The 26,252-nt window shown below is 48.4% G+C and overlaps 1 protein-coding gene across 1 annotated transcript in view; it reads right to left on the reverse strand.

Moving 5' to 3' along the window:
* Nucleotides 1-4,488: 4,488 nt before the first annotated feature.
* The window catches only part of CEP164 (centrosomal protein 164), a 75,714-nt gene continuing 53,950 nt past the window's right edge, over nt 4,489-26,252 (reverse strand). Inside the window, exons 14-32 of the mRNA XM_042780365.1 lie at nt 22,400-22,609; nt 17,362-17,490; nt 17,063-17,279; nt 15,927-16,004; nt 15,551-15,682; nt 15,054-15,176; nt 13,778-13,921; nt 13,286-13,369; nt 13,072-13,140; nt 12,542-12,717; nt 11,835-11,961; nt 11,496-11,563; nt 10,834-11,041; nt 9,469-9,576; nt 8,426-8,540; nt 7,493-7,840; nt 5,796-5,862; nt 4,750-4,872; nt 4,489-4,582 (exon numbers count right to left, since the gene is read on the reverse strand). Of these exons, the coding sequence (XP_042636299.1) occupies nt 4,489-4,582; nt 4,750-4,872; nt 5,796-5,862; nt 7,493-7,840; nt 8,426-8,540; nt 9,469-9,576; nt 10,834-11,041; nt 11,496-11,563; nt 11,835-11,961; nt 12,542-12,717; nt 13,072-13,140; nt 13,286-13,369; nt 13,778-13,921; nt 15,054-15,176; nt 15,551-15,682; nt 15,927-16,004; nt 17,063-17,279; nt 17,362-17,490; nt 22,400-22,609 (2,620 nt within the window). The remainder of the gene's footprint in view (nt 4,583-4,749; nt 4,873-5,795; nt 5,863-7,492; nt 7,841-8,425; nt 8,541-9,468; nt 9,577-10,833; nt 11,042-11,495; nt 11,564-11,834; nt 11,962-12,541; nt 12,718-13,071; nt 13,141-13,285; nt 13,370-13,777; nt 13,922-15,053; nt 15,177-15,550; nt 15,683-15,926; nt 16,005-17,062; nt 17,280-17,361; nt 17,491-22,399; nt 22,610-26,252) is intronic.

Genomic DNA, 26,252 nt, shown 5'->3' on the forward strand with positions numbered 1-26,252 from the left:
ACCACAGCCTCATCTAGCCTGAGACCAGAAGAACTAGATGGTGCCTGCTACTGGTAGCATAGTGCCTAAGGCACTGGACTGCTAACCAGAGGGCTGGCAGTTCAAACCCACCAGCCACTCCTCGGAAGGAAGATGGGGCAATCTACTTCCATAGTGATACTGCCTCGGAAACCCAAGGAGGGGTCACTATGAGTCGGGTCCGACTTGATGACCCATAACCACCACCACTACTGATCGTTCTTACCAGGGACACAGTAGAAGGTCCTGGATAGAAGGAGAAAAATGTAGAACAAAACTCAAATTCCTTAAAAAAAAAAAAAAAAAAAAGCCCAGACTTACTGGACAGATAAAAGACTAGAGGAACGTCCAAGACTATCTCCTTAAAACACCCTTTGAACTTGGAACTAAAGCCATTCCTGGTGGTCACAATCCACACTCAGAACACCTTCTAAAAGCACTGGGTGATAAGCTCGATGGGGGACAGTATGAAATGACTCCAAAGACCTTGGGGGTCAATCCAGCACAGGAGAGTTTTTAGCCCATAATGGAGCTTAAAACTCAAACCTGTGTGTGTGTGTGGACACAGTGTCCAGGAAAGTACTATTGGAAGGAGACTACCTGATCATTTACTCCCCTTCCCATCTGATTTAAAAAAAAAAAAAGCCAAATTCTAAATTACAAGTTCTAGTTACAACTGCTTCCCATCTCCCACACTACACTGGTGAGGAGTGCTATCTATGAGTGAGGCACCAACACCTTTTCTTCTTTCCAAATGACAGTGATGCGTCTCAAATAAACTAAGGTTCCCATTTCAATAGGCCCATTTGGTAGAAAAAGGCTCCCATTTCAGTGGGCCCATTTTGTCCAAATAAGGTCACTGCTACTGTGTGTGCTGGCCTGTGTGATACACCAAAGATTACGTTCTTGTGTTTTCAAACTAGAAAGAACTGGAAAAGAAGGGGTGAGCTTGTCTCTTTCTTTCCTTGTTGAGGTTGTTCATCACAACAAAGTGTCAAGTGACCTGCACCTGTGATACAGACCTGCTGGAGATTGCAAACTCAATGGAAGAAGAGGGGAGGGAGGGAAGGAGATCAAAAGGGGGAACAAGGGGACTATCCAATTCATCAGGACACTGGTGACAGCAGGCAGTTTTTCAATCACTCTCCCAAAAAGCTGGGGATGGGACCAGCAATGCCCCTCGGCACCCTTCCCCACCCACAGCCCTATCTCAAGCCACTGGAGGTTTCCCAGCATCCCTCTGGATGAGGCCAACTCCTCACCCAAGGTTGACCCCTCAGAGTTGCTGAAGCTGAGGCCACCACCTAACCCCTGAAGCTGAGGCTGCCACCTAACCCCCACTTCTCCTTGGAGTCTGGATTCAAGCTTTGAACTGTTTGACCAGGAAGAAGACTGGGGCAGAGAAAGGGATTTTCAAATCAGAGAGCAGGTAAGTTTTAGAGTCAAAAGTAAACCGTGGTGTCCTAAGGTCAGGGCCATTTCCTACTCCCCATAGTGCCAGTTTGCTGAGAGGTTTGTGTGTGCGTATGGTTTTTTTTGGGTGGGGGTGGGGGGGGGAGTTGTCTATACCATCATTTCCAACACTGCTCCCTTAAAGAAGCGAGTCAATAAACATCTCACAAGAGTTGTGGGAAATCCATCTGATCCTGTGTTAGGAATGATAGGGGAGAGACTCAAAATAATGCCTTTTCTTTTATTTGCATAAAATCTCCAGAAGAATCTAGTACTATTTGTTACCTTCAAAGAGAAGCCTGGCTCATGAGCAGAGTGAGAGACTTCTCCATATGAATACTGAGGCACACTAACATGTGAACCTATTCAAACTATGTATCTTTTTAGACAAATACTCTTTCCTAGAGCCCCAGGCTGGATTCATACTAGTGCTACCTCAGTCACACGCTGACTGTGGACCTTTAGCAAAGCATGCAAAATGAGGTAACCTCCACTATAAAAGACTAGCGGGCTGAACAACGGATTCCCAAGGCCTCTTTCAGCTCCAAAGGTTTATGATTCCAGCCTCTCCAGTTAAATTCTAAAATCCCCAGGGGGAGTAATGGAACATTTTGGCATCTTTTTTTGAAAAAGACCCTTTGCCAAATTTTGGTCCATGAGATTTTTGCACACCTAACTAAAAACCATCCCCTTTCTGAGGCTTCAGAGCAAGCTGGCTGGCTGGCTGGCCAGGACTGTCCTGAGTTAGGACAGATGCTGACACAGGAGAGCCTGAGTTCAGATCCTGGGTGACTAGATGTGTGATGTCTCTTAACATCTCCTAGACTGAATTTGCTCACCTACAAAATAATACCAACTTCCTAAGGGCAAGAGGATTGCATGAGATAGTATGACAGCACCTAGCATGCAGAAGGCATTGCAAGAGGATTGCATGAGATAGTATGACAGCACCTAGCATGCAGAAGGCATTCAACAAATGTTAGGTTTTTTTCTTCCTGTTTTCTCAGAGCTGCTAGGATACTGGGACCCAAAGGAGGCTAGATTATTTTGGATGTTCTGTTATTAAGTTGGTTTTCTGATGCAACTTCAGTTGGTTCTCCTGGTGATTTTGTTACTACAGATTCAAGACTGTATGTAGGCTGCTCACATCACTGGAGCAGAAACAAACCACCTAACCTTGCCGGCTCAGGACTTCGGAGGCTTATTTTTCATTTGTCTGGCCTTTGGGAAATGGCCAGTGGGCCTCCAGCTGATAGGTGGAGAGGGGGAGTGGAGTTCACAAAGGGGGTGACGGAGAGTCAGCACTTCTGAAGGGCTGGCAGCTGGGGAAATTCTGAGGGAGCAGGGACACAAGGATAAGAGCTTTGAATTTTTGCTGTGACCTCAGGCACTTAAAGGTCTCTGAGCCTTGGTTTCTTCTGCCATTAAAACAGCTGAAAATATTGACATCACAGGTTTTTTATGGTGATTAAACCAGTTATCTACAAGGTTTTCCATGGATATTAATTTTTTCCTTCCTCCTTTCTTCTACGGAGGAATGAGGCAAAAGCCTCCAAAGAGGAGACAGAGTCACACACTTGACTTGTAGAAAACGGACCTGCAGCAATTTAATTGATGTAGAGAAAACAGGATTGTCACCAGAGTTGGTTGTAACGCATGAGCTATTCCCAAAGCACACAGGATGAGCCAAATAACAAAACGGACCTTTTTCTGTGTGGCAGAATACAGCCTTAAATGTATCTGAGGGGAAAAAAAAAAAAAAAAAGAAATCTGATTTGGATCTTTGTTTCTTGTTCCATGCAAAGAAATGAGTAGTGGGAGAGAAAGGGTTATCTACTATGCATGGGACAGGCAAGAGCAACCCCACAGCTTCAAAGAAAACAAAATAGGGGCCCTTTTATTTAAACAGTGAGACAGATATCAGAGACCACTTCCTGCAAACCCTGAGGAGTCCACTGATGGGAAGTGGGGCTGCAGGGAGCTGTGCCAAGACAGCAGTAATGCCAAGTGGTATACCAACTCTCACTGCCAAGGCCAGGGGCTGGCCCAGCCCTAAACCTCCTCTCTTAGTTGCCAAGCTCTGAGAAGAGGCCGCTGTGGGATGGGGTCAGGAGGCACGGGGTGGCCCAGGTAAAAAGCTGAGGTGGAACTGTTTTTATGCAACCCAGGTGCTGGGAGCCAGGTAGAAAAGATAATGAAAAGAAGGACTCATGAATATGCTCCAGGTGTCCTAGGAAGAGGAAAACTGACAGGACAGAAGGCATCCTAGGATTTTCCTATGGCTCTTCAGCTTCTGAGAGAAGTTCTGTGCTTGGGACACAAGAGTCTAGCTGGGATGGCTCTGTGAGGAGTGACTGAGGAAATCACAGTGCCAGCTAAGGGAAGATAATGTCGCAAACTTCCTGGGCCCAGCCTCCAGCAACCTCATGCAGGGAGCGGAACAGAGAAGCCCAATCCTGAGAGTCAAAAGGTGAAACTGGGTGTTCAAGAAAGGCAGCATTAAAAAAAAAGGAAAGTAAAGAGCCTGATCTCTATGAGGCTGAGGTATTGGAGAGACAGGTGTAGACCCAGAAGAGCCTGGCCCCAGGGTGTAGAACGCTGTGGGGCAGTGTCCTGGTGAATGAAGGATTGAACACAACATCTTTGCCAGAGCCCCAACAATGCCCTCCAGGTCCAAGGGAACCACCTGGCTCCAAAGGAATTCCCTTGGCCTTCAAAGGCCCCATGTCAGCTTGCCCCTCAGTTGCCCATATTATATCAGTGTTGTCATGTCGACACAGCAGCTGCTGGCTAGTGGAAGTCCAGAACAGTTTAGCCTGAGATGTTACGTGGTCACAGAAAGCGCAGCTTGCTATTTCCAGCCATGCCATCCTTTTCACTCTACAGCTCCCTCTGGTTCCTCCAAGTCCTGAGTGGGCTAAGCAGCAAAGAGGGGACAGGAAAATGATATACAGAGAGAATAAAGTGCGGTCAGCTCCTCAGGCACTTGGTCTGGGTGCAGGCGAGGCCAGGCTGGCCTTAATAGCGATACACCTTCAGCCTTTCTTTCTCATCCAGGCCCAGCTGCAGACGGCCAGAGGTGGCTGTCGGTTTGGGCACTGAGAAGAGACATCTGACCACGAGGTGAAGGGAAACTCTGCGGTCAGCTGAGCACCTCCGATGAATGAGTCCTCCAACCCCCAGGAACACGCACCAGGCCCTACGGCCCCGGTCAACCAGCCCATTCTCTTTCTCTGCAGCTGGCAGGGACTGGAGTTTGGGAACCAGTTAAAAGGATACGATTTGGGGTCATTCTTGAAATGTTCTAGCCACTTTCGGTTAGCCTCGATCATGACCTGAAAGTTGGTGCTGCTCGCCGCAGGCAGCTGGGAACGGGGTTGCTGTAGGAGGCGGAGCTGCTCACTGAGAAGGAGAACAGCACGGGCAGAGGGTGAGAGGAGGGTGACATGCACACAGCAGACCACAGGCTAGCACATCCCGCCGCCTCCTTCCTCTCAACATGCCAGCTGCAGCCTTTCTCAGGGTGCTTTAGCAATTCAAAGCCTCCTATACTGGCAAGATCTGACCTCTTCCCAGATCCATTCTGGAATGCCTCTCGGGAGTGATGAACTGATGTTTCCAAAAGGGAAGGTGACAGACTTTCCCAGGTGACTACTGACATCAAGGCTCTAGGCTCCCACACCTGTACGCCCTCAACCAATCTCATATGCAAAAGAGGCTCCCCTATTGACTCAAATACTTGCCAAGCCTCAACTCCCAAGGTGGTCAAAGGGGGAGGGGGCTTTTGGTTGGGGGTGAAGAAGGGAGAGAGAGAGGGATGCATTAGACAAGGAATAAAATGAGTGGAAAATAACAGGTTTAAATAATTGCCTGTCTGTCACCCCTACGGGGTGGTCCTCTCACTCCAGATGTTACTCAGCAGGATTTGGGGAAGAAGGGAGCCACAGGAAACAGAAAAAGAATATGATGGCAAAGAAAAAGGCCAGACCCCAGGGCGGGTAGGGCCAACAGGAAAGGACCATGTACAGGGCCTGATCAGGAAGCTAGTTTCTCTCCACAGGTGCACAGAGCAGCTTCTTCATGGAGCTGGGCTGGGTAAGCCCCAACCTGCCTCGACTGGGACCTTGGTGGGTGTAGAATTGACTTTTCTTTGTTTTTTGAGGGGCACCTTAGACCTAGGCAAGGTGAGAGCAGCCTTGTGAACTGGAGGCCTGACTGACATTTCTGGGGAACAGTTCCAAAAGGTCTGTTCCCCTCAGAGGCCCCACCTGCCCAGGGAGCAAGCAGCCTATGCAGTTCCATCTGAAGCCAAGGGGGAGGCTTACCTGGCTGACACATAACCTAGCCTGTTCTTCAGTGGGGCAGGACTACTGCTGAGGACCGGAACTCCAGCTGGCAAATGGGGAGGAAGACATTATTTTATTTCCAAAACTGAACCTATTTTTTTAATTGGGTTGACTGTTTTATGGCTTTTCACATGCCTCAGCAGGGCTATAGGATCAGGGAAGGTACCTGGCACAGAAGCAAGAGGAAGCCATGCAGCTAAGGGGTCGGGAGCAGAATCCCAAGTCAGAGACCTAGGTCAAACCCAAGTTCATTACTACGTACCCTGGAACATATTACCTAACCTCTCTGTTTCCTAATCTGTAAAGCAGGAATAAATGATAACTACCACAGAGAATTTATTTATATGTACATAAAACCCACTGCTATCAAGTTATTATAATAAAAAAAAAAGGTATATAAAATGCCTAGTCCATATAAATTGAACCCATACCTGTGGCTTCCAGCCAAACAAAAGACAGGCATGTGAGTTGAACATATACCTGAGGTAGATACACTCCTTGGAGAGAACAATCATGGGAGAAAGAGGGGCTGTTTATGCACAGGGAGACAGCTCACGGGGCAGGAGTGCATAGAGGGATGGACACAGGGAAGAGGTAACTATCGGGAGGAAGTGAGAGGGAGCTGTTGCATTGGGGTAAATGTAGTCAATGTCATGAGACAACATGTGTGAAATGCTTATGGAAAGTAAATTTGCTCTGAAAACTTTCACCCAAATCACAATTAAAAAAAAAAAAAAGTTTCTAGCCCATAATACACTGGCACAGGATGGCAGTCATTATGATGACAACAATGACCTTTTAGGTTATGCCAAGCTCAAGGCCCCAATCAGCTCCGGTTCCAGATAAACCATCCTGACCCCATAATGTCTCTGGCAAAGGACAACCAGCAAGGTCTTCTTCACCATGGACCCACAGACAGAGTACCTGGACCATGGACCAAAGGACCATGCCACAGTTGGCAGGTGTGATGGTTGTTTGTATGTCAACTTGGCTAGGGCTGGTTGAGTGGCTGGGCAGCTGGATGTAGTATTCCCCATGATGAGACTGGTAATCAACTCCATGGTGGAATCTACTGGGAGCAGCTGAGTAGCTGCCTTTGGGTATGTGTTCTGCTTCCTGTATTTAAGGAGATGCTTTGAGAATGGTCTCTAGCCTATTGCATGCTTGGACCCTGCATGTAGCCATGTCATTGCTCAGCAGCCTGCTATGCTCTGCCGACCGTGGGACTTACAATGGACTTAAGTCAATGGCCTGCCATGTGGTAACATCGGGACTATGCCTTTTTACTTGTCAACCTTGGGGTTTCTCAACCTCAGCGGCCAGCAGCTGTCTGAGTGAAGAAACGCCTCTAGCTCCAGTGGGCCAGGAGCAGGAGGCAGAGCTGGACCCCAAGGTTGAGGTGCTTTCACCCAGCCCCTAGAGCCTGGCACTCTGAACTTGGACTTAAAGCCTCTAAATTTTAAGAATAAATTCCTGTTGTTAAGGCCATCCCATTTGTGGTATATTTTCTCGTCAGAGCAGCAACATGTAACCAGAACAGCAGGTGTGGGGGATAGGTGAGCAAGGAAGGAAAAAAAAAAAAAGAAGAGTAGAAAACAGAAGGAAAAAGAAAAGGAAGGAAGAGAAAGGCGGGAAGGTTTAGAGGGAACTGTGCGCAGGCCTGGAGGGAGGTTTACCTGGAAAATACTTGTGCCATTTCTCCAGCAGGAAGTCGTCCACTGTTTGAGTTATGGAAGAGGAGAGCCTGGGACCCAGCCCTGGGTCCCAGGCCCACCGGGTGGATTTGGGCATATGCCGGGCCGGGGTTGAGACTCTGGGCAGAGAGGAGTAAGCGGGAACAGGGGTGCCTTTGGAGGCCAGGGGAGAGAACTGTGCCGGCATTGAAGTGAAGAGTGGGGGCAGGGGCTGAGCACTCAGGCTGCTCAGCATGCTGAGGACACCATTTATCTCATTGCTGATCCACTGCAGGGAACTGTACAAGTATTGGATCTTGCTGGGGAAGCTGGGACTTGGGGTGAGCTTAGCTGAAAAGAAAGAGGCTGACAGTGGGGAAGGACCTCAGACCCAGCTGCCACTGCAGCACCCTACTCACCCTTGCCCTCCCCTGCCCTTCCTGGTTCCTCCAGCCACAGCCCCTCAGCCTTGATAGGAATGGGAAGGGATGGCAGGGCTCCTTTGCTCCAGACAGTACAGACTGGACCCTAGCCACAGAAAAGAGACTCTCTCTGATAAGGGGGCCCAGGACCCTGGAGAGAAAGGCCCTTCTGCCCACTTGCAGGCCAGAGCAACAGAAGGAACACACCCTCCCAGAAGGTGGCACTGGAAGGGAAAAGGCTAACAGTGACACTTCTCATTGTAAAATGCTCCACAGTGTCCACAGGCTGTCCCTGAACCTCCCAGCTCTGTGCACAGGCAAACCCAGATGGATTCTCTCCTTCCTAAGCACTTACTGAGTACCCACTCTGTGTCAGGAAGCAGGTGGACACTGGCTCAGACCCCTCTGCAGGCTGAGGGAAGGGAAGTATACCTCCATTCCCCAGGTTCATATACTCCTGTAGGCACGGTGGTCCTCACCTCCACCTCATTTCCCTGCTGCTACTACCACTCACTCTGAAGCAGGAGGGAAGATTCAGAACTTTCACTGCTCATGTCATCCATGTTGCTGAGGTCAAAGGTCACCACCTTCTTGGTAGGGGCTCCTCCCAGAGTGTCCTCATCTGAGGCCTGAAGGAAGAAGTTTTACTAACACCTCCTATGTGCCTGCTGTCCCACTGCCCTTATGATGTGTGGGGAGAGCACCCTGGGAAAGGCATAGCATGCAGCCTTCCCTGCAGCAGGCAGGAAAGAGAAGAGGTTAAAAGAATTCAATTTCCTGAGATGTAAGAGAGAGATTTAGGAGCTCTGGTGGTGTAGTGGATAAGGCATTTTGGCTGCTAACCAGAAGGTATGCAGTTCAAACCCACCAGCTGGTCTGTGGAAGGAAAATAGGGCAATCCACTTCCGTATAAAGATTTACAGCCTTAGAAACCCAATGGGGTTCACTAGGAGTTGGGATCAACTCAATGGCAGTGAGTTTAGGTTTTTTTTGAGTTTGAGATATAGGCAACAGGTTACCTGGCCCAGACAGCAACCACTCTCCCCTCCTAATAAACTCTCCTTGCAGCACCTGTCACATCTAAGCCTCAGGCCTCCAGGGTAAAGTTCAAAAAGGATGGGGAAACCCGCTATACCTGGTTATTCCCAACACCCTGGTCGTACCTCTCTTTGGTTACCATGACAGAGTTGTTGTTGTTGTTATTTGCCGTCGAGTCGGCCCCGACTCATAGCGACCCCTCCTTGGGTTTCCGAGGCAGTATCACTACGGAAGTAGGATTGCCCAACCTTCCTTCTGAGTAAGGGTGGGGAACCAGTCCCCCTTTCTCAAAAACCTTCAGCAGGAGACTCTGGGTGGGCTCAGGACCATTCAGCCCAGACATCTGAATCCACAGAATACTCAGCAAACTCAGAACTGAAGCCACTGCCATTCTCACCAGCCCAGATCCCAACCCTAGAAGCCCAGAGCCCCCTCACATGGATCAGAAAACCCAACCATATCCCAGGAACAAAGGAGGAGGACATGGACACCCTGGGCTCAGTGTACCCAGAGCTGCACCTCTTCCTGAAGAGAGGACTCCAGCTGCCTCAGCTTCTCTTCCTTCTTCTTCAGCAGGTCCTGACTTTTCCGTATGGCAGACTTCATCTCATCCAGGTGCTTGGTCTCCTGCAGCCAGGGTAGAAGGCAGGAGAGATGTGACGACTCACCACATAGACTCTGGAGCCCCAGCTCGGCAGCCGGCTGTGTGATCTGAACCAAATTACTTAACCCTTCAGTCTGGTTTTCCCATCTTAAAAGAGATGAAAACCCTACTTTTCAGAGGGTTGTGAGAATTAAATGAGAGAGTATGTTAATACTTCACACCATGCCCACATCTACTAAATTTTCCAATGGTTACTGTTAACTAAATGGTTGTTATTATTCCTGTTCCAACTACCATTACGATTTTCATCATCCTCATCAAAAGGCATTAAGCTGAGCAATAGCACAATCTGGGGAAGGAAAAGAGGTAGCATTTATATACTCTTGCCCCACTGTTTTCATCAGCCTTTTGTCTTCTGCTGCTCCCAAGCCAGCCCTAGGGGCCAGCACTCTCAGCAGCTTTGAGTATCAGAGTTCTAAGGGACCAGGCATAATCCAAGGGAGCCTACCTGGCTAAGACCTACAAATGGTATGAAAATCTGTGATCTCAATGAATTTTAATTATGAAATTGCTGCCTTCTTGTGGCAAATTAGGTTATCAGGTCTAACAGTGAGGAATTAATTAAAGACAAGTAACTTAGTCTTAGGAGCTCTGGTGGCATAGTGCCTAAGGCATTTGACTGCTAACCAGAAGGTTGGCAGTTCAAACCCACCAGCCACTCCTCAGAAGGAAGACTGGGCAATCTACTTCCACAGTGATAGCACCTCAGAAACCCAAGGAGGGGTCACTATGAGTTGGATCCAACTCGACAGCAATGAGTTTAGTTGGGTTTTTTTTGTAACTTAGTCTTATCCTGAGTGTGTTCAGAAGATTTTCATTGGTGAATGCATTCTTGAGTGTGATGGAATGAGGAAGTAAAGCACTGGAATTGAAATTTTAAAAACAGTAGTTGTACTCTTCACTTAGAAGATGGGAATACTACTACTACCTTGTTCATCATATATGATATGATAATCGTGAGGATCAAATGACTTACAATTAGAGAAAAGTGCTCTGCACACTGTGCATTGCCATGGAAACATTTGTAAGGTACTTTCATCCTCATGGTGATATATGACATAACCCACCAAATCTCCCAAGACAATTCTTGCCCATATGACCATCCTTATGGAGTCCCCAGAATGATCAGTTTAGAGCCCAAAACATAAGGGTCCCCTGCCTCCCCTAGGCCTTCCCCCACCCCCTGTGCAGGGCTGAAGTTTCCCTTGGAAGCTCCTAACCTTCTTCAAGTTCTTGTTCACATCTTCCAGAATCTTGGAGCCTGGCAGGTCTCTGGCTGCCTCTGGGGCAGTGGCCAGCTCTTGGCGCCAGTGCTGCTGGGCAACCTTCAGAACTGTCTGCCGCCTCCTCATGGAGTGTGTCTGCTGCTCCAGAAACTCCTTGGCATTACAGAGGGCTATCTCTTCAGCAGAGATAAAGTGCCGGACACTGTGGAAGGGTAGGGCAGAGGAATTAGAGACAGAAAACTCTAGGAACTACTTCCCCAGTGGATGCCCGCCCTGTGTATGGACAGGAGCAACTGGCCTGGGCAGTGTTGGGATGCCACTGTTCAACAACTGCAGTGTGCAGAAAGCTGGGCTAATAGTCCTTCCACCTTGACTCTGAAAGGCATCAAACCTGAGGTCTCTAGACAGAGGGCCAGACATGCCCATTAGTCTGACCCTCAACCAGAGGTCAGCAGATGGCAGCATGCCAGCCAGGCACTCCAATGGGCAGCTTTGTGGCTGACCAGAGAAGATCCCTCAGCTCCCCAGATGCTCCTCCCTGACCAAGCCCCACTTATGATTGCTGCCACCTCATGTCAGTGCCCCCAGCTCTGGGATGAAGCATTCTCTCACTCTTTCAGGGCATCCTCAACCCAAAATCAGCTACTAGAACTTACCTATCCATGGACAAGTTGTTCTCCTCCTTGCTCTGTGAGAGAGAAAAGGATATCTCTTTGATCTGGTTCTAAAGATATAAAGTAGGAAAGACCCACTGAATGCATCCAAAGCATTCAAAAGCAAAAGCCCATAGGCTCAAGAGACCCCAGTGGCCTAAACATAGAAATGGCCCTCCCAGCTGCTGGGTACTGTTCTTGTAGAATGATCATCTGGTGGAGGTGACGGCCGGGCATGATAAGAACAGGGAGGCCAAGGTCCCATAGAGAACAGAACCAGCCTTGCCGCCCTCTCCTGATGCCCTGTCCCAGCCCCAAGCCCAGCCACCCTGAGAAGCTCACTGTCCCAAGGGATCTCCGCAGGTCCTCAATGTGGAGATCCGGCTCTAAGCGCGGGGAAGCATTACTCTCCTCGACTGCTATCTCTTTCAACGTGTCCTGCTTCCTCTGAGCTTCAGCCTCCAGGCTGCTGTGGTGGGAGCGGGGAGTGGATGGGGAGCCAGGGTCACATGATGGAGCAGGGACTCCTGGGATTGGCTTCAAGCCCTGATCTCAGGGTGAGAGTAAGAACACCTCCAACCCTTCACTCTGTTCAAAGTCCCTAGATGAGGCTGGGCGTGAATGGTAGAACCAGGGACTCGCTTGCTTTTCACAGCCTGTTTAACACACCCCAAACCAAAAAATGAAACCCACGGCCAATGAGTCAATTCCTACTCATAGGAACCCTATAGGACAGAGCAGAACTGCCCCATTGGGTTTCCAAGACTGTAAATCTTTATAGACACCAACTGCCTCATCTTCCTCCCATACAGCAGTTGATGGGTTTGGTTCAGCAACCACTGAACTTTTGGTCACTGTTGAGCACTTTAACCACTGTGCTACCAAGGCTCCTTAACACAGCCCGGTCACTACCAAATGCAACAGACAAGAGCAGCTCTGCCTGGCTCCCAAGTCAGGGCCTCCACCTGGGGCTGTTAATTGGGCCGTGATTAGTTGAGCCTGTGAGCAACAAGAATCAGAGGGCTGAGTGCAGGGCTGCCCCCACACACCTGAGCTGTTTCTGCAGTCTCTGATTCTGGGTCTGCAGTAGTTCCACTTGGGACTCCAACTCCAGCTTATGGTCCTGAAGCTCACCGAGAACTCTTCGGAGCTGTTGGTTTGACTCCAACAGGCGAGTGTGCTCCTTCTTTGCCTCCTCCAAATGCTGATGGGTAGCTGTGGCTTCCTGGGGGCAGAAGGAGAGAAAGAAGCACCTGAAGATGCAGTGGAGCACAGGCAGAGAACGGGCAGCACTAGGAGACAGGGAACCCCAAAGAAAAAGGGAGACAGGGTGGGCCTCAGATACACTGCAGTCACTGTTTCTGAAAGTGGAGGTCTGCCAGCTGCTGTCCTCCCCTCAACAGTCCCACTCCCTGAGGTTTCCAAGGTGCATTCCACACAGAGGCCTATCTGTAGACTATTAGCATCGCAATACCCTGGACATATTAGGTAATTAAAGAGGTCAGGGAGAGAAAAAGAGAGAAGGAAGAAAAGGAATGGGAGGAAGGCAAAGGAGAGAGGCCAAGAGTGGCAGACAAACCTCGCTCTCCAGAGCAACCTGCTTCTGCACTTCCAGGAGCTGCTGCTTCTCCTTGCGGGCGGTCTCCACCTGGGGTGGGAAGAAAGGAACAGGTCCCTTTGCTGGTCTCCAGGCCCAAGGTCTGAGGGGCAGAAAGGCTCACCCTCATCTGGGGGAGCTATTACTCCAAGGTCAAGGACACCTGTAGATCCCAGTTTTCACCCCACTCCCTCACCTGAATGTCCAACTGAGCCAATGTGGTCTTGATATCTTTAGTTCTGGTTTCAAGTTCCACCTCCAAATCTTGAAGTTTCCTTTCCTGTATGGAAGCATAGGTGGAAAGAAAGGCGTAACACAGAAAGGGCATAAGGCATTGCCTGAGGGAGTAGGGAAGGGTTCCAGAACCCACCATGCCATACCATGACTTCCAATCTGGGATCAAGCTTCCTCCCAATTTTCCCTCAAAACCTCCCAGGAAAGCACCACACTCTGTTTATCACCAGTGGGTGCAAGGAGAAGCAAAGATGTCAAGCCTAAGGCCTTACTAGGGTCTGGTCTCTTCTAATACTGGGGATGGTTCCTGGCCCAGAAAATAAAGGAGTGAAGATGCCCAGCCTAGGGAAGGTCAGTAAGAGACCTCACTCCTGAAGCTGTCCAACTCCATCCTGCTGCAGAGAAGTGTGTGAAGCTCCTCCTCCGGCCCCAGTACCTGCCCAGGGCCCCTCACCTGCTCATGGTGCCGGCGCTGTAAGTCCTCGAGATGCTTGTCCTGCTTTTGCCTTGTGGCCGCCAGCTCACGCTCGTGGGCCCTTCGCAGGCGCTCTAGCTCTCCAGTCAGGTGACCCAAAAGTTCAGACCGTTGCTTCCGCTCCTGTCAAGGGGGTGAGAAATACAGTGGCCCCCTCACAGCTCTAAAATCACAGTTGTACTCACTGCAAACTTGGGTCAATAAGATCAGGGGTACCACTCGCACCCAAAGACCAGCACTTCAAGAAGGGAAAGAGAACATTAAGGATAGCACAGATACCCCAGAAAGCCTGCACCCCCACTGCAGCTGTAGCAGACGCTGGTCAGATGTCACAAGAAGTCCCCCTCTGGGGACAATTTTCCCTCCTTAGAGGAAGAGAAGTCATTAATAAATTATGACCACTACTCCTCGGCAAGGTCATAATTGGTTTGGGTAGGGATTCGACTAACTATCATCATGGGCCACTTATTTCTGCCCTGGAAATAGCTATAGAAAGCATCCAGGTTCCCTGTCCCAGTTACTGGAGCAGCAGCCTAGATTCCCAGCAGACTCAGCTGTGGGCTAGTCGACCCCTCCACCCACCCACTGGTCACCCCCAGTGTGAGCAAGCAAAGCCAGATGGTGTCCACTCCAGTAACTGAAGTTTCAAGGGCTGATGACAGTACAGGTAATATCCAAGTACTTTTTGGCTCTTGCTGATCTACTTCTTGGTGTCCTGAAATTTCCATTAACACTGGTCCCTGGTATCAGAGTGGTTAAAACTGGAGGCTCTGGAGCCAGACAGCCTGGGCTTGAATCCCAGCTCTTCTACTTTTTAGCTGGGTGTGGGAAAGTTACTTAAACAACCTAAGCCTCAGTTTCCCCATCTTGTAAATGAAGATAATGGTAGTACCTACCATCTAAGGTTGTTGTGAGGACTGAACAAGTTTATATAAACAAGGTACTTAGAACAGTGCATCAGGCATATAGTAAGAGCTCAGTGTATGTTAGCTATGATCGTTAACAAAAGACTCAAAGTGCAGCCTGCATGATAGAGAGGAACCACCCCACATAAGAGGGAGGTTTTTCTAATGTTTTTGAGAAAAGGCAAGAAAGGACTTCACCACTACAAAGTACAAGAGCCTCCTATTAGAGGAAAGTTTCCCATAATCCCTGACCACAGCCCATCCTGTTCCCTTCCTCTCCCCTCCCAGCCAACCTGGATGGACCCCTGGGGTTGGGGGGGGGTGGTTTGCCAGGCATGTAGTCAAGTCACCTCATCTTCATACTGTTCTCTGGTCTCTGCCAGCACTTGCTGGTGTTCCTTCTTCATCTTGTCCATCCTCTTCTCGTGCTCCCTTTCCACCTCCTGACGCCTCTCTCTCAGGAGACCACTGAGCTGCAGGGTTGACAGGAGAGCTGCAGCATGCAGGACAAAGAGCAGACCAGCTCATGGGGCCCGACGCACCTGAAGGTCTCACACAGACATGCAACGTGCACGCTCCTCTCCAACACTCCGACATACCACCATCTACACATCACACATACAAGACATGGGAACATATACCCCCAACAACCCCCTACACATAGGGGTGCAGGGGTGAAGTACCAGACCTCAAAGGAACCAAGGCATCAAAGTGGAACCAGAGTTCTAAGCCCTCACTGAGCCTTCCAGGGCAAACTGGAGAGAGGACACAGGCCAGATGGCTCAGCAGACCGTAAGAGAGCCACGGGAGGTACACGCCAATGCTGAAGAAACAGACCAGCATTCACCTCTTGTTCATACTCAGTCACTTGGTGGACTTTCTGATAAGCTCGCTGCTCCATCCGCCCAAGGCTCTCCTGCAGCTGGGCTGCCTCTTTTTGTTGAGCTTCCTCTATCCTCTTCTGGAGGCTAGAAACCACCTGAGGAGACCCCAATACATGGGGAATGTGACCACCTGAGAACACTGGACAGCTGCCATGAAGGGACTCATTTCCCAGGGGCCTGGCATCCAACCCCTGAAGGAAGAAGATTGTTCCCTCCCTTGGGGCCAGGAATGGGGTGAGTTCTTCTACCAATAAGCCCTGAAGAAGGCTTTGAGGTTCCCACTCAGGGACCAATATGCCCAGGCTCTGCCTTGTAGAGTCAGGGCTGGCTGCATCTCACCTCTTGGTGCTTGGCCTCCAATGAGGCACGGAGCTGCTCCAGCTCAACACTGTGCTCTCTCTCCAGCACACCCACAGCCTGGGGAACAAGAAAGGGCTGTGAAGGAAGCTGGGCAGGGAAGGCTGGCCAGTACTAACCATGAGGAAGGGAAGAGCCAGGAAAACTATCCTCAACCCCCCTCAAGCTAAGGGACTAAGGGAATCATGAGCACATCTTTGTTCCTCTGAAGTAATTCAGTCCCTGAATTCTGCAACTGGCAAGTGAACAGGAATATGAAGGCCAGAGGTGCCAGGGCAGGTCAGTATGCCTCAGGTCACTGCTTCCATCCCCCTGCCTCTGGGCTAGGCCACTGGTACACAGAAGATACTCATGACTATAAGTAAGACCCAAGGCAGGGAGGGTTGGAGGTTTTAGCTCAGTCTCTTCAACACTTGCAGTACAGTGAAGTTTTCTCTGTGATTTGTTGTGTTTTTCTTTGTCTGACAGCTGAAGCATCTAAGGAGACCTCACCCCCTCATCAAAAATAAAAAAAAGTTCTACATGGCCTGCTTGTTACTTATTTCAGCATCTAACCTGGAGACAGACATCTGACAGGAGAGAGAGGGAGTAAGGACAATGGAAAAAAAGTTCTTCAAACGTGCTAACCCCCCACTCCAAGACAGAAAGAGAGGGAGGAGATGGAAAGTCATCCCCACTGCCCCTCAGGGACAAGCCAGGGCAGAGCACCCTTGTCTTGAGACCTCTGGTCTGGTTTAAGTTCTCACAGTGGTGGAACATTCCCAAACCCACAGGTCATTTCTCCTCATACCTCTAATGGCTTCACTGCTACAGGCCACACCAGTGAGTGCTGCCAGCCCAGACTAGCCCTGGAAAGGACCCTCTACCTCCTGAAGCATCCTCCACTCTGCTATGGAGATGAGGGCTGATACTCCCTGAGACAAGTCAGGTCCATGTGGAGTGATGGGCCTCAGACAGTCAAATCTCTGTCTCCTGTGCCTGTCTGTGTGTGACCCATTCTCTGCCTGGCTCCAAACCCTGCATACCCAAAGCTGGCCCACCCTCTTCCTGGACATGCGGTCCCTGCCCAGGCAGCTGAGAGACATGGCAGAGGATGAGGTCCCATTTAGCTTGCTCACTTCTTTCCTCTCCTCTTCCAGTTGCTCCCTCAGCTGCTGCAGAGCCTTCTCCTTCTCTGCTCTCAGGGCAGCCTGCTCTCTCTTCTCGGAAGCCTCCATCTCCTCCTTGAGTTGCTCTAGCATTTGCCTGTTTTTCTGTTCCAAGTTGGCCCTCTCGGCCTTCTGTAGAGACTCCAACTCTTCTCTCAGCCTCTGCAGGGCAGCCTCTTGCTCGGCCCTGGAAAGACAGAACAGAAGGGATAGGCCTGTGCACTCAGGGGTCAACCGCACAGGGTTGGGTGGCTCACAGGACAGCTCACCTCATTTGAGCTTCATCTGTCTCTGCACTAGACTGAACCTGGGCTCGGAGCTGAGACAACCTCTGGCTTTCTTCTCTCAACCGAGCCTCCTCCTCCTCAGTGGCTTTCTGCAGCTGCTCCTTCAGGGAACTAGGAGTTAAAGGAGAGGTGAGTTTTTTTCAGGATCACAAACATCTTCCTCTTCTAGTCATAACCTCTGGCTCTCAGCCTCCAATGAAGCATCCTCAGTCATAAAGATGGATTTCACCTTGGTCTCTGCATTCATGCTGCCTATTATAACCCCCCAAGGTAAAGAAGGGCTCATGTACTCCACCTCTGCCCTTTGCCACAGGAAGCGGATGGCAGGCTGCTTGATCCCAGAACAGCATTTCTTCCAAAGTCTCCCCTCTGCCTATAGGTTCACCTCAACATGGCAACCACTCAAGAACTGATACAATCTGACCCCAACCTGACTCTGGTTCCAGATGCTTCAACTGCCCACTCAACCAACTCCATTCTAGACACATCAAATGAGTTTCTGTCTCCAAATCCTACATTCTTTCATGCCTCTTGGCCTTTGTTCATGTTGGTTCCTCTGCTTAGAATTCCCTCATCACTGAACACCAAGCTCAGATGCCACCACCTCTCTAGGAAGTCTTTCCAACTCCCTCCAGTTTAGTCAATTAGCTTTTCCTTTCCCTTCACACTTAAATGTGGACCTCTCTTATCCCATACTGCTCTGTACCAAGTAACACATTGCATTGTAATTCATCTTGTATATGTCCGTTGTCTTTGCAAGTCTGGGAGCTTCTCCAGTGAAAGAATCTTGTCTTAAAATATGTCATACCCCAGGTGCTAAGCATAGTAAGTGACATTAACTAGGTTGTTGTTGTTGTTGTTGTTATGTGCCGTCGAGTCGGCCCCGACTCCTAGCGACCCCTCCTTGGGTTTCCGAGGCAGTTATCACTACGGAAGTAGGATTGCCCAACCTTCCTTCCGAGGAGTGGCTGGTGGGTTTGAACCGCCAGCCGTCTGGTTAGCAGGCAAGTGACTTAGCCACTATGCTACCAGAACTCCTTTAACTAGGTAGTACTCAATAAATGTTCATTGAGTTTGAATGGCATCACCCAGCCCAAAACTATATGAAACCTTGATTCTACATGAGGAATATCTTATCTATGTTGTTGTGTGCCACTGAGTTGATTTCAACTCATAGTGACCCCATGGGACAAAACAGAATGGCCCCATAGGATTTTCTAACTGTAAATCTTTATTAGAGCAGACTGCCAGTTCTTTCTCCCGCAGAGTTGCTGGGTAGGTTCAGACCATCAACCTTTTGGTTAGCAGAGCACTTAATCATTGCAGCAAAAGTGACCATCTCACCCTACTCTGACATCCCATTGCTTACACAAACCACATTCTTTTCAGCCAACTTCTTACACAGCCCCATACCACCAAGAGATATGTGTTGCCTCCTCAGAGAACTCAAACCTAAGACAAACATGATTAGAAAGACAATTTCTTTGAAAAGTATGATATAAAATGAATTCTTTACTACTCTTAGTTGTGTCCAAGAGAACAAGATTTAGCCTTCAGGTAAACTGCTAAGTAAGTAAAGTTCATTCACACCCTTTTGTAGCAACTTTCCTACCCCTGGGCTGTAGAGACTGTGTATTACCTTCTCTACATCCATTCCCCCTTTTTTTCCTTACTAACAGAACCTGATTTTATTCTGTTGGATAAGTAGGCCCAGCTGTTGTTGTTACATGCCGTTGGGTTGGCCCGACTCATAGCGACCCCTCCTTGGGTTTCCGAGGCAGTATCACTACAAAAGTAGGATTGCCCAACCTTCCTTCCAAGGAGTGGCTAGTGGGTTTGAACTGTCAGCCTTCTGGTTAGCAGTCAAGTGCCTTAGGCACTATGCTACCAGAGCTCCAGCTAAGGGACTATATTTCCAAGTCTCCTTTGTAGCTAGGGGTACTCAATGAAATAGGAGCAGAACTTATTGGGTAGTTTCCAGGAAAATGCTTTAAAAGAAACTGAGCTGAAAGGTGCCTCTTTTATACTCTAGCCCTATTCTTCTTGCCTGGAGATAGACACAATGGCTGGAGCTCCAGAGCTATAGTGGACCATAAAGAAAACCTGAGAGTGAAAAATCAGCATTAATAAGATGGCAAAGCAGAGAGATTAAAGGAGAATGGGACCCTGAAGACACTGTGGAGCTACTATACCAGCCTTGGACTACCTTTTCTTTAATAAAAATAAACATCTAACTTTTTACACACACACACACACACACACACAATCATATTACACAGGCTCAGCCCAGGTTTAAGTGGTTTGTCTAAGGCCAGCCACACAGGGTTAAAATAGAAGGTTCTAGTTCCTAGTCAAGAGCCTCTCATACTATATAATGTTGTTCCTACAATCTTACAGGACTCCAAAAGGGCTAGGACTCTCAACAAAGGTCCTTCCTTAGAGGTTAATGGAGTGGTTAAAAAAATAGGCTCCACTGGTTTTGAGTGGCTGGGCAGCTGGATGTAGTTATTCCCCATAATCAACTCCATGGTAGAATCTACTGGAGCAGCTGAGGCCTTGGGGATATGGTCTGCTTCCAGTATATAAAAAACTTTGAGGAAGGTCACCAGCTTTTTGGCATGCTTGGACCCTGCATGTAGCTGAATCTTCATTCAGCAGCCTGACATGTTTCCTGTCAATTTTGGGACTGTCTCTAGACTTGAACTAATGGCCTGCTGTGTTGTTCGGTAATCTTGGGACTGTGCCATTTTATTTGTCAACCTTGGGTTTTCCAGCCAGAGCATCCAGCAGCTGCCTGAGTGAAGAGACACCTCCAGTTCCAGTGGGCTGGGAGCAAGAAGCAGAGCTGAAACCCAAGGTTAAGGGGCTTTCACTCAGCCCTGAGAGCTGGCACTTTGAAACTCAGACATCTAGTCTCCAAAACTGTAAGAGAATAAATCCCTGTTTGTTAAAGCCAAAATAATAGTAATAGTAATAGGCTCCATGGTCACCTATACAACTATTGGTCTCTACTTGTCTAGAGAAAAAGAAAAAGAAGGAAACCCAAGACTGAAAAAAAAAAAACGAGTCTACAGGATTAACAGTCTATACAAACCATAGCCTCATCTACTCTGAAACCAGAACTAGATGGTGCTCGACTACTATTACTACTGACCATTCTGATCAGGGCCATCTGGACCCTGAGAGAATGAGAGAAAAGTGTGCAACAGAATCTAAAATTCCCAAAAAAAAGAAAAAAGAAAGTCAGGCTTACTGGATCAGTTGAGACTGGAGAACTCTCCAAGACTATTGCCCTGAGATATTCTCTAAACCTTGTACCAAAACTAGCCTGAGGTCACCTTTTAACTAAACAGATTAGCTCACAAATAAAGAAAATCACCCACAAGGACTGTGCTCTTTTAAAAAATCATCTATATGAGACCAAATGGTCAACAATTACTTTAAAACAAAGATGAGAATGTGAGGGGGCAGGGAAACAAGATTAATGGAAACGGAACAATGAGAACAGAAATATTGAGAATGTTCACACATTGTGAAGACTGTTACCACCATCGCTGAATAACTTGTGTAGAAATTGTTGAATGGCAACCTAAACTGCTGTGTAAACCTTCACTGGAAACACAGTATTATTAAAAGAAAACGGGCTCCAGAGACAAACTACCTGGGTTAATCTTGGCTGTTTCTTATTAGCTATGACACCACGGACAAGTTACTTAACATTTCTGTGCCTTAGTTTCTTTTCCTAATAACAGAATCTGTAAAATGGAGTTAAGAGTAATACCTCATAGAGGTTGTTCTGAGGACTAAACAAATTAACATGTATAAAGCCCATGGACAGTGTAATCTCTCAAGAAAATGTCAGCTATTCCCATTACTTTAAACCTGCTGCTATCAAGTCGATTCTGACTCACAACAAGCCTATAGGCTTGACTCTCAACAGAGGTCCTTCCTTAGATGTTAATGGAGTGGTTAAAAAAAATAGGCTCCACTGGTTTTGAGTGGCTGGGCAGCTGGATGTAGTTATTCCCCATATCCTATAGGATATTAATTTTTATGGAAGCCGACTAATACATCTCTCTCCCGTGGAGCAACTGGTGTGTTTGAACTGCCAACCTTTTAATTAGCAGTTGAGCACTCAACCACTGCAGCACCATGGATCCTATAAAGTGTTAAAAAGATGTCACTTTGAGGACTAAAGTGTGCCTGATTCAAGCCACGGTTTTTTCAATTGCCTCATATGCATGAGAAAGCTAGATAATAAATAAAGAAGACCGGTTCAAACCCACCAGCCACTCCTCGGAAGGAAGATGGGGCAATCTACTTCCGTAGTGATACTGCCTTGGAAACCCAAGGAGGGGTAGCTATGAGTCAGGTCCAACTCGACGGCACATAACAACAACAACAACAAAGAAGAAGAATTGATGCCTTTGAATTACAGTGTTAGTGAAGAATATTGAATAAATCATGGACTGCCAGAAGAAACAAATCTGTCTTGGAAGAACTACAACCAGAATACTCTTTGGAACCAAGGATGGTGAGACTTTGTGTCTTATACTTTGGACATGTTGTCAGGAAAGAATAGTTCCTGGAGCAGGACATCATGCTTGGTAAAGTAGGTCAGTGAAAAAGAAGAAGACCCTCAACAGGATGGACTGACACAGTGGCTCCAACAATGGACTCAAACATAGCAACAACGGTAAAGATGGTGCAGGACCAAGCAGTGTTTTGTTCTCTTGTACACAGCGTTTTGTACATAATGGTTTTTGTACACAACGGTTTTGCTTAAAAAGATACTATGAGTCAGAACCGACTTGACAGCACCTAACAACAACTCCCGTTACCATCAAGCCTCCCAACTCCCTCTCAGCCCTGGCCAGATATCCCATCCCTTTGGCATTGAGACTAAGTCTTGGTGGAGCTATGGGTAGCACTGTGGTCTCCAGGGCCAGAGGAGGGTGTCCCTCACTCTCCCATGTGATTTGGAGGCCCCAGGGAGCTTGCCTAAGGGGAGGAGCAGGACCTGAGAGACTTCTCTTTCTGCTGGTGAAGCTGGAGGATCTCCTCTTTCTCCTCTTGCCACAGCTTCTCCCGCAGTTGCTGTACCTTCTCTTGCCTCAATTCCAGAAGCCGCTTCTGGTCTTGCTCAAGTTCTTGTGCTACTGTCTCTTCCAAGAGCTTTAGAGTAGCCACTGATTGCTGCTTTGAGGGAGCTGCAGGCTCTGTGGATTGCCTTCCAAGGGTAGAAAACAGCAAAGCACTGCAGTTTTGATATCCACTTACCTTTAGGCACCAGGTGTTTATATAGATACAGAATATCAAGTGTAAAATCTTAATGGAGGGGAGGGGCTCCACAGTCAGGAGGCACATACACAAATCAGATCACTCAAGGGCAGGTAGGAAGGCCACTCCTCTCATTTGTTCCTAAGGACAAACCCCACAGTACTGCCCAAGAGTCTAGGGAGAAGGGCGGCCCATCCCAGACTCCTAGTAGGCCTGGTATATTGTGGCCTGAGGTCAAAACCTGGAAGCTGTGTCTCAAGATTTGACAGCAGCAGGGAGAGTGTGAAGTTCTGTCCCTAGTGGATTCTTCCCCAAAATGGCTCATGGCCCTGTTTCCATCTCCCCACTAGGGCTCTGCTTGATACCTGAAGCTTCCAGTTAGCAAATCTGGGAACAGTCCCCAGAGGCTACTCTCTGCCTCCCAAACTGAACAAAGGCAATGCAAATGAGCCAAGCAGAAGCATCAGCAGCTTGTCGCCCATGGAGTCCCTGAACCTTCCTGCCTGTGGTCCAGGAATAGGAAACTCTTCTCCCATACTGCCAAGGGAGCCAGCTAGGACACCCTTCCCTAAGCCAAAGACAGTAGTAGCAAGGACTCAAGAGGAGGGCCATGGTTCCAGATCTCCCCAGAGCTGGCACATTTTCATCTACTAGAATAGATTCAATGTTGGGAAATGGATAAGAGGAGTTCAGAACTAACCTGGACTGAATAAGGGTGAGGGGTAAGATAAGGAACAATAGTTTTGCTTAATAAGATACTTTGAGAGCTATTACATTGCTTATATTTTGGTTCTTGAAGAAAATACCTAAGGCAAAATGCTGAGAATATTCTGAGCAATGAACACATAATCAGAATAAAATATTTAGCCTCCCAGAACGACTTTCCTAAAGGCCAGTCCACATTTATACTTCCGGGTCCCTAAATCGTGTGAGAAAGTGGTCTCAGCACACAACCATCACACTTCTCACATGGGTGCTCAGGCTGCTGCAGGCCAGACACGGTGGCTCAGGTTACCTTAGCAGGAACGCGAGGGCATGGCCCAAATCAAGGACATGGGTGAGAGTCACACAGGAGGAACCAATCCTCCCTGCTGGGGACTCAGAATCCCTTCTCCCTCCAGCTCCAGCTCCACAAAGATGGAAGGCAGTGTGCAGGATCAGAGTAGAACAACAGAAGAAAATAAGGACTAAGGAATTCCATCCATTTCAGCCTTTTGAGGCCAGAGAGAGAAAGCAGGCATATAAGGCAGCTGACTTCTCTGAAATACTGTTAAGATCTTCCCTTCCTTCTCACCTAAAATCATAGCTCAGACTGGAAATGGTCTTAAGCTTTGCATTCAATTCTTTTCTGCTCCCATCTCCTCCCTCTTTTCAAATCTCAGCTTCTTCTCAGTCCCTTGACACAGGCCAACTGATGCAGATGTAAGAGATGTTGCTGACACCTTATCTGAGAATCCTGCCCTCGGAAACAGCCTCCCCCTGCAGCTCTCCGCCTCATCAACCCTCCAACTCATTTCCAACCTTGGCTGAAAACATCTTTTTTTCCCTGAGATGGTACATTTTAATGTCTTTCTTCCCTGTGGGCTGCATAGCTACGTAGAGCCCCAGGGACAGATGCTGCTGAAAGATGGGCATCAGCTCAAGTGGCAGTGTGCACCCAGGCTATGTGCACCCGCAAGCATGCTGGCACACCTGGCACACAGGCAAGTGAGGCTCTTTTCAGTGGCCCTTTTCTCTCGCCCCTTGTTTTAAAGATCTAGTATCCCCAACTGCTAGCTAAGGTCCAAGGCTATAAATAATGTCCCTGAAAGATCTATGAGACAACTGGGAAGTCAAGACGTCAGAGGAGGGGACAGGTCTGATTTCTAGGCCAACTCCTCAGGTAACAGCATCAACAAGACCCAGTTTCTAAGAGTTAATGGCAAACAAGGAGGTTCTATAGGAGCATCATCATTTTAGGCTGGCCACAAAGCAGCTGCCAGGCGTGTGAGGGAAGGCCAGGAGGGATCGCAGGCAGGGAAGGAAGAAAGGAAGGACAGAGGGCAGGGGAAACTGTACCCTAGAAAAATGTTGAAATGGGTGTACTACCACAGAAAGAGTCCTTTAATACCTGGATTAGAATCAAAATGAACTTGTTTCCTCTCATATTCAAACCAGTAGTTTTTATTCATTTACCCTCTATAAATACCTCATGGAAGCTACTGGGATGACAAAGGGGAGGATGATTCCTGTTTCCCTGCCCTGGCCATTCTAGCTACAGCATTATGGCAGTGGTAGCTGCTCTGAGCCTTGCCTATTCTCTGGCCTGCTCTCTGCTGCTAACCTCTTTGGATTCAGCTTGACTGTATCTTTGGAAGCTGATAGACATAGAGCTACTCCCCAGAAAACCAATCAATTCCTCGTATAGCTGTGAAGATTAATAACAAGAAAGTTATGGGGCTTGAAAAAGCTCAGGAAAGGAACGAAAGGCATTTCTTAAGGACCATGTTTAAATTTAAACTTCATGGCCAAGTAAAGTATCTCTGAGACCCCAGCAGGGGCAGCCTCACTGGGATGGGAGAAGAAACACAGAGTAAGGGGATTAACCAGCCAAGGCAGCCAGGGAGGAGCTGAGGAAGCTTGGGTTCCAGCCTGAGCCTCACTGCCCAGCCCCAGCCCCCAGAGGTCCCAGGAAGATGCCCCTTTGACCTTTGGTTAGATCCTCCTCTCTTTGACTCACAATTTTCTTCGGTCCTCATAGAAAGCACCCAGATGCAGCTGCCCACAGCCACCAATGATAAAAAACTCACTGCCATCAAGTCATTTCTGACTCATAGCGAGCCCTCCTTGGGTTTCTAAGGCGGTATCTCTACCAAACACAGTCTTCCTTCCGAGGAGTGGCTGGCGAGTTTGAACCGCCAGCCTTCTGGTTAGCAGTCAAATGCCTTAGGTACTATGCCACCAGAGCTCCCAATGAAAAGAAAAACCAAAGATCAAAGTCACTGCCATTGAGTCAATTCCGACTCATAGCAATGCCCAATGGGTTTCTGAGGTGGTAAATCTTCAGGGAAGTAGATTGCCCAGTCTTCCTTCCACGGAGTGGCTGGTGGGTTTGAACTGCCAACCTTCTGGTTAGCAGTCAAATGCCTTAGGCACTATGCCACCAGAGCTCTTTAAGGAAAGGAAACCTTTGTCATTTCCTCAAGGTCACAGCTTTCACTACAGAATGTCACCATCTGAAAAACAAAGCCAGCCCTTCCCTACGTTAACCCCTGCCATGTTATCAGGATAACAAGATCATGAGTTCATATGCCCTGCCAGCTCTGGGTGACACTTATTGTGGTAATCAGTTCACAGGCCTGTTTCTGCTCAAGTGTCAGTCGTGAATCTTGAGGGCTTTTAACCCCTTCGTACCTGCTCAGTTCAAGCCATGACACCTGTCTTTCTCCATGTAAAGGAAAAGAACAATGCAGACTAAAAGCCGGAAGTCTAGGGCTCTACTGAATCTAGTCCTAATTCTGCAACTGACTAGCAATGCAGCCTTGAGCAAATCTCTTCACCTCTCTGAGCCTCAGTTTCCTCATCCGTGAAAAGGGTGAGAGAGGGGAGGGTGA

This window comes from Orycteropus afer, unplaced genomic scaffold, assembly GCF_000298275.1.
Source record: "Orycteropus afer afer isolate SDZICR_OR568_19922 unplaced genomic scaffold, OryAfe1.0 scaffold00036, whole genome shotgun sequence".
Classification (NCBI taxonomy): Eukaryota; Metazoa; Chordata; class Mammalia; order Tubulidentata; family Orycteropodidae; genus Orycteropus; species Orycteropus afer.